Source organism: Rosa rugosa, chromosome 6 (genome assembly GCF_958449725.1).
Source record: "Rosa rugosa chromosome 6, drRosRugo1.1, whole genome shotgun sequence".
NCBI classification, from domain to species: Eukaryota; Viridiplantae; Streptophyta; class Magnoliopsida; order Rosales; family Rosaceae; genus Rosa; species Rosa rugosa.
Window position 1 is genome coordinate 20,222,032 of NC_084825.1, and position 13,743 is coordinate 20,235,774.

At 41.3% G+C, this 13,743-nt stretch overlaps 2 protein-coding genes across 9 annotated transcripts; both read left to right on the forward strand.

Moving 5' to 3' along the window:
- Positions 1-3,250: 3,250 nt before the first annotated feature.
- Positions 3,251-3,879, forward strand: LOC133717897 (uncharacterized). The gene has a single exon (XM_062144650.1). It carries the CDS (start codon positions 3,318-3,320, stop codon positions 3,810-3,812), a length of 495 nt encoding a protein of 164 aa, XP_062000634.1. The 5' UTR covers positions 3,251-3,317; the 3' UTR covers positions 3,813-3,879.
- A 439-nt stretch (positions 3,880-4,318) lies between these two features.
- LOC133717896 (nardilysin-like) lies at positions 4,319-11,069 on the forward strand. Of its 8 annotated transcripts, XR_009850017.1 has the most exons (10): positions 4,319-4,710; positions 4,930-5,097; positions 7,543-7,734; positions 8,700-8,849; positions 8,960-9,142; positions 9,341-9,502; positions 9,655-9,755; positions 9,873-10,036; positions 10,423-10,531; positions 10,651-11,069. XR_009850017.1 is itself a non-coding variant. In XM_062144648.1 (9 exons), exons 4-8 carry the CDS (start codon positions 8,826-8,828, stop codon positions 10,003-10,005), a joined length of 603 nt encoding a protein of 200 aa, XP_062000632.1. In that variant the 5' UTR covers positions 4,319-4,710; positions 4,930-5,097; positions 7,543-7,734; positions 8,700-8,825; the 3' UTR covers positions 10,006-10,036; positions 10,423-11,069. The 8 variants fall into 8 exon arrangements, 2 of the variants coding, with proteins under 2 accessions (XP_062000632.1, XP_062000633.1); XR_009850018.1 differs by having other exon boundaries at positions 9,341-9,544; positions 10,423-11,069; XR_009850020.1 differs by having other exon boundaries at positions 9,341-9,544; positions 9,885-10,036; positions 10,423-11,069.
- The last annotated feature ends 2,674 nt before the right edge of the window (positions 11,070-13,743 follow it).

Below are 13,743 nucleotides of genomic sequence, written 5' to 3' on the forward strand. Positions count from 1 at the left end.
CATTTAGTCTTGAAATCATAATGAAATAATCTAAAGGGACCTTCTATTCATACCTTTAAAATTGGTATTTGGACATCTAATTTTTTTTAAGGAAGCGAGAGTAGGATTAATTCAGCGTCCTAATTCAAAATTTTATTAATATAAAGTGAAAGTACAAAGGAGCCGACTGACCAAACCAAAACTAGGCTCAAGAAAATAATCTACTACAAGAGACTAAATGAATTTGCTAGAAAATCTACCCTAACAAATAACCAAGACTGAAAGGATAATAAACAAGATAGTACATACACTATTAAGCTACCCGAACCTATAAGCCGACCACACATTAAAATCACGTCCAAATGCAGAAGTTAAGAACTGGGGGAGGATGCACCAAGCATGACTGCCCTCAACTTTGGGAAGCACCAAAGTTGGCAAGAACATCAGCTGGAACATTACCCTCCCTATAGATGGGTGAGACTCGAACCTGTAAATTCCTTGCCATTGCCAAACCATTAAGCCATTTCGTGTGGAGCCTCCAAGGAATGGGTTTTGGATTTTGATAATACCGTATAACCATTTTAGAATCATACTCAATCCAGACATTATGCCAACTCCTCAACATGTCAACTCATTCTTGAAAGCATCAATAGTGGCTTGGACATCACCTGCCATAATGTCAATTGCCACTTGAAGTGTTTTAAGGGCATCACACATTGCCTCAATTTCCTTGTTCGGAACAGGAGCTTCTTCTTCATGTGTCTCATTTCGGCCTCATCGAGCTTTTGCTTCCTCAAGAGACACAACTTGGTCCTCGATCCAATCAAACTTTTGTTGGTTTGACATTCTGCAAGCCATCATTTATGATTTTTGAGTTGAGTTGGCTTTGATACACGACAAATTGAGATGTGCAAAATTGACCAAACGACACTTATTAACCTTAATCTGATAAGTAAATCAGCTGTGTGAGTGCCTTGCAAGGAACGATGAATCCACACAGTATTATAATGCTAGTAAAGCACACTTTAATGATTGGCGATAGATACTCGTTGTCCAAGATGCAGCTTCCCGCTTGAATCCTTGGACCATCTCTTCAAAGACTGCACTATTTCTATGAGAATTTGGTCTGCCCTCCATCCTACAAGTGAGTTCTCTTCCACTTACAACCTTCCCTTTAATGATTGGTTGCTTATCAATTTAAAGTCCTCTGTGAGAATGCAATATGAGGTTCCTTGGTGTTGCTATTTTGCTATGGGGCTTTGGTATATATGGAAATAGAGGTGCAGCATCATCTTGGATCATACTTTTAAATTTCCAGTTTGGCCTTCTTTAATTATTCATCAGTTTACCAGAGAATATTTTGAAGCAAATACGATTACACATGCTAAACCTTCACGACAGGTGGCTCAACTGTATTGGCATTTTACACCTAAGGATTGGCTCAAGTTAAATGTTAATGGCAGTTTGCATAAAATTACTGGGATTATAAGTGCTGGAGGAGCCCTTCGAAATGATAAGGGTGAATGGATGAATGGGTTTTCTGCCAAGTTGGGCATTGGTCAAGTTGTTGAAGCTGAACTTTGGGGGCTTCTGAAAGGAATGGAAATGGCTTGGCAGAATGGTTGTAGACAGTTGAAAATAGAAATGGATTCACTTGTTGCAGTCAAGTTGGTTCTCTCTCCTATTGATCATCTCCATCCTCTTTATAGTATTGTCGCAAGTTATCAAGAGTTTTTGAGTAGGGATTGGAATGTGTCCCTTACCCATGTTTACAGAGAGTGTAATTCAGTGGCTGATTTGTTAGCAAATATTGGGCATGGTTATGAGCTTGGCTGCAGATTCTTTAGCTCCCCTCCTGCTGATGTCGTGCCTCTTTTGGAAGCTGATCTATTGGGCTTCTCTAAGCCAAAATTAATTGTGATTTAGGTTTTTGTCATTTGCCTTCGAGCATCCTTGTAATAAAAAAAAAGAGCACACTTTAATGAATGTTGGGTAACAACGAAAAACAAAAACAATCGAGCAATTAAAAAGAAAAAAGAAAAAAAAAAAATCAAGAAACAATAATGGATACCCAATTAGTTCAAATATGCATTGAAACTAGTCTACGAGAGATGTGCCCCATTTTCCTCTTTACCATGTAACAACAGCTCCCATACGAAAATCAGATGAGAGGGCCTCCGAAACTTCCGGAGTGACCCGAGCAGGCGAAACCTAGGTTTCGCGACGACGGCGGGGAGCGCCATGTTCTCCAGACCAGACAGAGGCGGGTGGACGGCGGCGTGGGCTTGAAGAGGCCGTGGCCTTTTCTGAAACGGCGCTGGAACCTTGACCAAGCTTTTCCAAGGCTCCGGTTGAGTCAAGACTCGACTGAGGGTGGTTTTACGAATGTGGATGGCCGGATCGGGTCGAAGCCACGTCGTTGGTATCGACGCCGGCAGATTTCTGGGCGACTAGGATCTGCGTTGGTATGGCGGCGTCAGCGCACTGAGATTGGGCTCAAGTCGGGGCTGCTGGGGAGTTCGGTGGCTTCTGGCTCTGGGACTGTGCCGCACTTCTTGGAGGCGGCAGGAGGGGCGGTGATGACTGAGCCGGTCATTATACTGGAGATCAGGGCGGCGGTACGTCGCAAGCAAGAAGACGGTCCGGAAAAAATGGAGGGAAGCCCTAGTCTTGACCTAGGGTTGACTCCGAGCTGGACTGGGCCTGCTTCTGGGGCAAAGACTGGGCCTAGGCCAAGAAATGGGCCAAAGGCAGGGACTGTGCTGAAGGCAAGGAGTGGGCCTCTGTGGCTTAAATCTGAAAAAGACACCAATATGCTACAGACCCTCAAGAAGAGCTCAAGGAGCAACCTGATGCCGAGGTTGTTGGCTACTGAGGAGGCTGCAGATGGTGCTAGTTCCAACCCTACGGGGAAGGGACTCGCGCTTTCTTAAGTCCTCCAAGCTTCTAGACATTCTGGACTCAAGCCTTTTGAAGTAGGGGTAATTTCTATAAGCTTTTCTAAGACGTTTCTAGTTGATATTTGTACTACAATTGCGTACTGGCAGATTAGACTAGATGAATATTTCTTCCTTGGAGAGCGAGACTACTCTTGCTTAGTTTTAGGCTTGCTGTTCAGCGAGCGTCCCTTTAGATTTTAATGAGTTTAGAGTGGCTTAGATAGGTTATCCGGTTTGTCCCGGGTTTTCTTATGTAAGTTCTGTTAGACTCTGGCCTGTTTCTTATGGCTTTGATATCTAATTAAATCAAATCCTTTCAAAAAAAAAAAAACAGCTCCCATACGAAAGAAACTTGAGACTCTCTGGACTCTGGGATCAAAAATACAATTCCCCCAAGAAATGGCTATCCTCGATAATACCACTTTCGAAATCATAACCCCATCTCGCTTCACCACCTTCAGCCTCCGCGTCGCCGTTCTCGACTCGCCGCCGACCCACCCCGAGTCGCCGGAATGCTCGTCCCCAAACACCGCCAGTCCGACTGGATATTCTCCACCCACTCCGGCCATCTCCAGCTCCTCCTCAGGGGTGAGCTTGAAACCTCTCTTTCTTGCTTTATCTCCCAAGTCCAAGTCCTGCTTTAAACACGGCATTCCTGAGATACCCATTTTGAGTTACCAAGATAATTTGATTTCTAGTTTGGTTTTGGAAAAATGCGTTGGGTGTTTGGTTGGTGAAATGGTGGTGGAGGATGTGGAGATTGACTCTGGTGGTGAGGTTTCAACGAGGGAGTTCAGGAGGCGTTTGAGATTTAGAAGAATGCCCAATTTGATCCAGACGGAGGTGCTAAGGGTTTTCAGGTTGTGGGTGTGGAAGCCGATGAGGAGGTGCTAAGGGTTTCTAGGCGGTATTTTGGGCTGGACGATGGAGAGCATATCAAAGTTTGTGTTGGAGATGCATTAAAAGTTATTGATAAACTTGCTGGTGCCTGCGGGGTAGAGGTTGGTTGTGACGTGGGCAGTGATAATGATGTTGATACTAAGTTTGATGTGATTATGGTTGATTTGGATTCAAGTGATGCTAGGGATGGTTTAATTGCTCCCCCATTGGAGTTTGTTCGGAAGCATATCCTTTTGTCAGCCAGATCAGTTCTTTCTGATTATGGAATCATAGCTATAAATGTGATTCCTCCAAATACATCATTTTACAGGACATTGATCCATGAGTTTCGAGATGTTTTCAATGAGCTATACGAAATAGATGTGGGAAATGGAGAAAATTTTATTCTTATTGCTGTGGCATCTCCTCTCATGCCGTCTAGTGATTGTGAGAACTGTTTCCTCAGCAAACTAGGAAAAGCCATATCTGGGGCATACTTGAATTCCATAAAGAAGATCTAGCTTTAATCCTATCTTTGTTAAAGGGATTAGCTATGGGGTGGGGAAGACATAAAAGCGTAGAAAGAACCATTCTTTGTTATGTTATGAAGGTAAGAAAAGGAGGAGGGATGAACAGCCGAGATACTTGGAATAATTCTACCATCAACCCCAAAATTTTAATTAGCCCACTTCTACATGGATTGGAGGAGAGAAGATGAGATAGTAGAAGAACTCTGTACAGCAGTAATTCTTGTTCTCACTTTAACTTTCCCTCCAAATTTCTGTTTTTATCCAAAATACCATGGAGATAGAGGAATTAAATGGTGGCTATTGTGTTTAGAGTGAAACATGACCAAACAGTTTGCTTATGAGTATAAACTGCAAGTGGTCTCCTGAGAAGAAACCAACATTAGGTATGCTTCAATGACAGTTTAGAAGTTTATGTTACTCTTATGTGTAGTAGCTTATAGGAATCAAAGAAAGAAAAAGAGTGGGCTATTGCAAGTGCAGTTTGAGATTAACTCATCCAGATACCGTAGAACTTTCTTTTGCTTTGAAAGAAACATTCCAATAATTCTTTGCTGCAAGAATGTTTCATATATTGGGATCTGATCTTTCAAATCTGTTTTCAGGTAACTGATTTTGATTGGAATAGGATGCTGGACAGGTCTTTTGGGGAAATAGATAAATAAGTGAGTAGCGATGAGCCAGGAAGATTTGGACAGCAGCTTTGGTGGCTTTATTGAATGTGGAGCTGTCCAACTAAATGAACTATTTTTGCATTGTCAAGTGGCCAGAAGGTAACTAAACATAACTCTTATCTGTTTTTTTATCTTTTATCGTAAGCCAGGTTTTGGTTATCAAACAGACAGTTGCGGTGTTTACTGTGTGCCTAGCCTCTTTTTTTGTTTTTTGTTTAATGAACACCGGAGAAAAATGGAAAAACAGAGACAGCCTGGCCAGGAGAGGGGGAAGTAGAGAACTAATAACGTGATATTGAAGTTCCAGCTACTTCTAGTATACACATTTTTATGAAATACCATATATATTTATTAATACAAGCTAAGTTTTGTTTTGTGTCCGTATACCATGTGTTTGCTGCTCAATTCAGATAATGAAAAAAATTAAATAATACAATAAAGGACATAATCTTGGTATTTCTGTCCAAATGTCCACCATCATTTTAGGTCCTCTTCTTTTCAAAGGCGATCTCCTCTTTGGTTGTGCTCCTTTATTCCTTGACAAGGGACTGCTTTTCTGGGAATAGTTATGGTGGTTGTATCACTTTACAAAAACAACCTTTTTTCAAGCCATGAGTCATGATTCAAGTTTTCCATGATTGTGGACCTCTGAAACACCCTTCATATTGCAACTCTTTCTTGATTGTGGCCTCCGTTGATAAACTTAACACCATTTAGAAAGATATGTAATGTCCAATTTAGTTGTGAAATGGTTGTGAAGCTTGATTGTGGTGGTCACGTTTCAAAGAGGTTTGAGATCAAAAAGCAGGAATGCCCAATTTAGTTGAGACTGATGTGCGTATCGTTCCCAAAATGGGTTTTGGTTTGAATTGTGTGGGAATTGGACAAGTTGAATTTAGGCTAGAGGATAGTGTTTTAGTGACCAAGTAAGGGTGTTCAGTGGTGTCATTTGTTAGATTGGGTGCTCCTTACATTGAGGGATGGAGCTGAAGTGGGGTGAGCCAAAAGCTTTCTTCAGGAGTTGGGGGTGAAACTTTTCTTGGTTTCTTGAAATCCCAATTGAGTTTTGAGTTTTCTGGTTGTGGGTGTGGAGGAGGTGCTAAGGGTTTCTAGGCAGTATTTTGGACCGGAAGATGGTGAGCACATCAAAGTTTGTGTTAGAGATGCATTAAAAGTTATTGATAAACTTGCTGGTGCTTGTGAGGTAGAAAATGGTTGTGACGTGGGCAATGGAAATGATATTGATACTAAATTTGATGTGATTGTGGTGATTTGGACTCAAGCAATGCCAGATGGTCTAATTGCTCTGTCATTGGAGTTTGTTAGGAAGCATTTTCTTTTGTCCATCAGATGAGTACTTTGTGATAATGGAATCCTTGCTATAGATGTCATTCCTCCTAATACATCATTTTGCAAGACATTAATTCATGAGTTTCAAGAAGTTTTTAATGAGTTGTTTGAAATAGATGTGGGAAATGGGGAAAATTTTATTCTTATAGTTGTGGCATCACCTCTCGTGCCTTCTAGTGATTGTGAGGACTGTTTCCTCAACAAACCAGGAATGGCTATATCAGGGGCGTTCTTGAATTCCATAAAGAACAATTAATGTGGAGCGAGATAAGTAGGAGACTGTTTTTTCATTGTCTACAGGTCAAAGGTAACTAAACTAAAGTTAACTCTCTTTTTCATCTTTGATTGTATCCCTAGGTTAGGTTATCATATAGTGGATGGTTTTACTAAGATTCTATGGACATGTGAGGAACCAAGAAAAATGAGAGACAGGCCTTGCCGGGTGGGGGGAATATAGAGTTAACGAAGATATATTAAAGTTCTAGCTACTTTCAATATAAATATTTTCATGAATCAGACCTTGTGTATATGACTTATCAAAACCAGCAAAGTTTTGTTTTGTATGCGTATGCTGTTTCCTACGTCAATTCAAATAATAAAAAGAATAAAGGACATGATTTGGTTTTGCTGTCCATAGTCATTAGAGGTCCTCTGCTTTTTGAAGGCCATCAACTCCTCTTGGATGATGCTCCTTTATTCTTCAATAAGGGTGTCGTTTACTCAGGAATAGTTATGGTAATTATGTCCAAAGTTTAAGAACCAATTCTTTTATCAATCCCATGAGTCATGATTCAAGTTTTGCATTATTTTGGACCTCTGAACCACCATTCATATTGCAAGTCTTTCTTGATTCTGACTTTTTTAGAATCTTTCTGTGCTTAGTGACTTTGTTGCAATATGTCTAGGATTTGAACCACCACCCAACGATAACAATGGACAATCTTATGACGGAGACTATTTTTGTGACCTTTTGTTCAGATTGGGAAACTACTCTTATGGGTATTTAGCTTACGGAAAAGACCATAATTACATGATTTAGGTTGTACTTGTCATTTCCATCATTGTCTTGTTCCATGCTGAATAGCACTTTCTGGCTATTCTGCTCGGATTGCTGCTAGGAAGCATTGTGTTGGTTATGGGTTGCAAAAGAGATTCAAATATAGGGAGGAATCTAATTTTCAAAATCCTTTTCAGATAAGAGGCTAATGGAATATTGGATGAAGAGTTCAGTGGTCATGAGGCTGCAAGAATGATTTGCGCAGCAGCAGACCTGGTGATATTGAATATGCTGGTAATCATGGATTCATAGCAAAGGATGGAGATTAAGGAGTAAGGACAACATTGTCAAGGACTGGGCTCATTTTTTCCTTTTGTCGTTGTCAGAAGGTAACAAATTAACTTTCTTTCTCAATTGTCTTTGTTCTATTTTAATTGTTAATTTATAAAATAGATAGATCAGAATAGTGTTCTAAAATTTAGAGTACACCAGAAACTGACCTTCTTAAAAAGGACAAAAATAAAAAGCGTCTGAGTGAAAAATAGGTACGACAGAGAGATACAGTAAAGAAGTAAACAACAAATATCTAGATTCCAGTAATAGATAAATTATATGCACATGTATGACACATATTAAATATGGAAACTAAGAGACATGTAGTAATATATATAATGCTGATGAGTTCCATTGCATCTGAAGTCCCACTAAATTCTCAATTTGCTCATCATTAATATGTTTTCAATTTTCCTGCAATAAATATGGCTGCTGTGTTTGAATATTATTTATCAGAATATCTGTTGAAGCATGAGCTACAAGTTGTAATTATTTTGGTTCTGTGAACTACCCATTCATTCGGCAAGTCTTTATTGTGTGTCACTTTATTGCAATCTTTCTGTGTTTTGGAATAGTAGAAGTACAAGGTTAAAATCTAACTCTGTTACCACACATGAAGGATAATGTATAAGGATGCTGACGCGTGCACTTCTTTTAATTAGATCATATATTGAAATTTTGGACTCTTGGTTGGTCTTTGGTTTTTGCTGGTTTCTTGATTTCCTTCAGCTTTAGCTTCCTAAACTTTGTTTTTTATTCTGTGCATTTTCAATGAATTATTTTTTGTGATAGCAAATATGAGAAGACGACTACCATTATAAATTACAAATGTGTTCTCTCTCCATTCTTGACAACTCACTTATTTTGATCTTGAATTTAATTTATAATGGTAGTCTTCCCCAGCCTTGCGTAGCTAATTTTGAGAACTAAAGAAACGTTTACCGATGTCTATGAAGGGTATACTCGATTTTGTAGAAAAATATTGGTCAGGTTGTCCTCATTGACTTATCTCTGCATGTAGGCTAGTGTTGCCAAGCTGGAAACTTTGGTATCTGTATCGACTGACAAGCTGGAGCTAAGGGTCTACGGTTTCAATGACAAGCTTCCAGCTCTGTTGTCAAAGATTTTGAAAACAACCGAAAGTTTCATGCCAATTTCTGATCGTTTTATGGTATGCTTAGACATTCATCCCTGCTATCCGCTCTATGTCTGGTTTAAGTTTCATATAGATAAGAATACCTTGCCGGTTTCGGGCTTGTTTATGACAGTTACACTTAACAGGTTATTAAAGAAGATATGGAGCGAAAGTTAAAGAACACCAATGTGAAGCCTCTGAGTCACTCTGCATACTTGAGAGTGCAAGTTTTGTTCCAGAGATTGTATGATGTTGATGAGAAGTTGCACATTTTAAGTGGACTTTCTATTTCTGATGTGAAGTCATTTATTCCTCAGCTTTGGTCCAAGGTACAGTACACACAAACAGTCCAGGATTGTTGATTTCCTTTTTTTCCAGTTTCATGTGTAACCATCAAGTAGAGAGTGGTAAGAAATTCTGGAGGAATTGGAGTTGGCTGTCAGATGTGATGTCTAGTGATTATATATTGTAGTTTCCTGTAAAAAGGATAGAATTATTTCAACTTACTGTCTCCTCAATATGCACAGGTGTACATTGAAGGCCTCTGTCATGGAAATTTGTCAGAAAAAGAAGCAGTCAGGCTTTCAGATATATTTAAAACAAATTTTGGTGTACAACCACTTCCAATTGAACTGATGCGTAGTGAACAGTGTATTTGTCTTCCTCCTTCTGCTAACCTCATTAGAGATGTCAGTGTGAAGAATAAGTCTGAAACAAATTCGGTGATTTAGGTTTTCTATACAATTTCAGTGAATAAGTATTAATTATTTATTTTTTTGGTTTTCTATATAAATGTGCCTTTGGCTTATGTGTGGCCCTTGGTTTTGATTTCACATTGCAGCTTCAAATTGAGCGGGAATTGAGGATCGAGTCCCTCAGATTGAGAGCCCTGATAGATCTTTTCAATGAAATTGTGGAGGAACCACTTTTCAATCAGCTAAGGTAATTTATCGAGTCTGAGAGCATTACATTTACTCTTATTAGCTAAAGAATTTGTATGTGACATTGTAGTTGGATGAATTTATAATTTGATGTATAGTCTTACGATTGCGCTTGTAGATCTGGAAATAGGACGAAGGAGCAGCTTGGTTATACTGTTCATTGTGGCCCGTGGGTTACTTGCAATATATTTGGATTTTATTTTTGCGTTCAGTCAGCTGAGTACAACCCAATCTACTTGAGGGACAGTTGAGAACTTTATAAATAGACTGGACGAGTTGATGGTAAGCATTCAAGGTTCCTTTGAAACTGCTAGTTTAAGGGGCTTTTTCCCCCCCTTAATAGCGAAAAGATAATAATAAATTAATAATAATACGAGTTTAAGGTTTTAGCCGATCTTTTTTATAAACACTTCAGAAGTATGAACTGTTAACTGTAGTATACTATGTATACACTTTTTAAAACCAAGATTATAGGATCTTGCAACTTGAGGTGCCATAATGAAATGTACAAGGCATTTCTTGATCATGGGAATCTGATTTTATTCTGTTATGCTCACGTACTTGGTTTAACTCGTGTGGTTTTCTTATTGAGCATCTGCAAAATGATATATCATATATGATTGTTGGACACGGAATTTCTTATAACTAAAATGTGGTCGCATTTGCAGCAATGACTGGATGATGCCTCTTTTGAGAATTACAGAGCTGGGCCAATTGCAAAGATCCATCCCTCCATTATGAAACCAATCGATATTGGTTACAGATTACCGATAAAATGTAGTGTATATATCCTCTCTGCCTGCTGGAATGCTTTGCCTAGACCTTTCTAATGCTCGTGCTCTGAACTATTCAAATAAATGTTGATCTGCAAGTATATGTTTGACTATACAAAACAGGAAGCAGAATGACTCAGAAGCATTCAGAAGGACGATGTCATGAACTGGTACAAAAACAAATTTGCAACAGTCATCTCCCAAGTGTCGGAGACTGACTTGCAATTCGTGTTTGGGGATGCGAAACAGACTTGAAATATGCTGAAGCACGGCCGGAGTCTGTACAAGTCATTGAAGACCTTGCAGCCTTTAAGATGCCTTTAAAATGCTCAGTTGTTGAACATTTGTAGATGGTTTCTGAATTTTTGATGGAAACTGAGCATTTTGAGGTCTTATTGTTTGCCAGGTATTATTTGCGTTGATTACAACCCACCTGGAGGATGAAAGTGAAAATCAAAACCATTGTAGATACATTGATATAAAAAATTATATTAATTCACTCAATTTTTTTTAGTGAAAATATATTGCTGGTTTTTTTTTTTGTTTCTGTACATACCTCCAATAATATGGAGTATTTACTACATCACCAAGCATAAGTAACACCCACTTTGGGACATCCACAAGACATGGCAAGGCCCAACCGAGACATGCATTGTGTAGCCCTATGTTCAGGCTACGCGGCGGTATCCGGAAGTCGCAAATCCGCCACTAGGAAGCCACCTTCCCGCCCTTGCCAACATGCCTCCATAACATAGCTTTCTGCATGTTAAATAGACTAGAATAGTAACTTTGCTTGTCCCACATCGAAGAACAAGTAAAGGAGAAGCATTCCTTCATCTATAAAAGGAATGCCTCCTCCCACAACTCAACACATTCATCCATCCCTTTGCATACTTTGTAATCTGGTTAGGCCACAAGGCTCGACACACTAGTACAACATTCAAGTGGACGTAGTCTCCCGCTCATGCGGAGGCGAACCACTATACATCTTGTGTCAATCTCTCTCTCTCTCTCTCTCTTTCTTTATTTATAGCTAACTAGAGTCCCCTCGGATTACTAACGTTAACATTTGGCGCCTTCTGTGGGAAGCCAACACAATGGCTTCGTCACCTACCGTGAGCTAAGTCTGCTTAGCGGAGCTTGAAGAAATTCCTTCCTTCTTTGAGTTTATGTTTGAATTAATGTTTCTTGACGGCAACTAGAGCAGAGTGCAGAAATTTGCACCTTACGGGCTGGTCAACACGTGGTCAACGCCCAGCGGAGTTAGTCAATGCCCATGGAGTGGTCAAAACTTGCAGAAACTGCTCAAAACACCAGCATGTGGGGCGGTCAATGCTTGGTCAACGCCCGACGGGGTTGGTCAACGCCCAACCCATGAAAGTCAACGCTGGCACCACCAAAAAAAAAAAAAAAAAAAAATTTCTGGGCGGCTAAAAATTTCTCTGGACACCCAAGAAATTGTTCTCCACACCCACGTGCAGCGCTCTCCTTCTCCCGCTCCGCCCAGCTTCTTCTTCTGCTGCAATTTCCTGCTGCACGTCTCCGCTAGCCACACCAGCCAGCGACTGCAGCTCTGCAGCATCACCTCTGCGAGCCCAACCTCAGCGCCGTGCAACCACTCTGCTGGTTCCAACCGCTCCGCTAGGACGCTCCGCTAGCCGGCACGAATCTTCCGCCGGCCTCCAAGTCTGCCACAACAGTCTGCCAGGGGACCCCGCCGGCATCCTCCTCCGCCGAGCTCCTGTTTCCCTACACTCCGGGCTTTCTGCGACGTTCGCCGAACTCCAGGCTTGCTTCTCGGCTCCGCCGAACTAGCTTCGACGTCCCCTGTCCGCTGCACAGTTCCGCCGGATAGCCTCCACTGGACTCTTCGCCGCTGAGATTTTCCTCCGCCAAGCTTCCGTTAGCGGCACCGCCTCAAAGTTCACCGCTGGCCCGCTCTTCTTCCGCTCACCATCTCCGCCGGCCAGGTGCTCCTCCGCTGGTGTCAATTTCCTCCGAGCACCATGCTCCGCTCCGCCCAACTTCCATCTCCGCCGAACTGGTTCCCCGACGAACTGCCCAGCGCGCCAACTGCCAAGGCTCTGCCCAGCGCCAGTCCGCCAAGGCTCTGCCCAGCGCTAGCTCAAACGCTGCTAACCATCATCAACAGCCAGCCATGCTTTAACCGCCAGTAACTCACCTCCGCTGAATTCCATATCTCCGTTGACAACCAAGTGTTCACTCGCTGGCAGAGCTCCGCTGAACAAACTCCTCCGCTGAACTCGTCCCCGTTGAGCATCAAAGCCTCCGCTGGCATCACAGCTCCGTTGATGTCCCAGCTCCCCTGACTGGAGCTCCGATGCCCGGGGACCCGCTGACAACAGCTTTGCTGTCATAGGTTCCGGCAAGCCTCCTCTCCGCTCCGATGGCCAAAGCTTCCTCCGCTGAGCACTAGGTCTCCGCTGCCTCCGAATCATCCGCTGATCTTCTTCTTCGGCCACACACTCAATCTCTCCGGTTTGAACTGAATTCCTCTACAACAAAGGCCGACCAAGAGATAAGTCTTGCTATCCCTTTCTTTGATATGCACGTGCCCATGCAGAACATGACTAACAATTTAAAGCCACACATAAATTATAGTCTTGTGTGCACGTATGCAAGACACGTATCATCATTCACTTTAGTTGCAGCATACTCACTGATATGCACATGCTTTCCATCTATGTGCTGCAACTTGATCATGATTGTGTATGCTTTGTCATCATATAACATGAACAACTTGGATACCGTCCACACATGCATGCTCTCTTCAATCACATTAAATTTGTATGCACATACAAAGGTATAAGTCCTCAACTGGGCATGCATGCTCCTTTGCCTATTGATATGTGGATTAGGCGATGGCCACATGGTACTTATTTGCAATATCACTGGGCATGTCTGAATTAAGCTTAAGTTTCCTCTATGACCGCACATGCATGTTAATGAACTCTGTCACACAGAAACTAGCTTGTCAGTATTTCATTTGTTTCCTTGTTAAAACTTCACAGCATTGAAATTAAGCTTATGCACATGTGCCACCTTCTTGGGATATTATGATTTATATGCTACCAAATCACCACTCACTCATCCCTAAGTACATTTCATGTACACATCAAAACGTGCATCTCACATGATCATGAAACTCAAGCACTTCATGTCAGTTAGTACCGCACATAAATTTGAAGCAACATG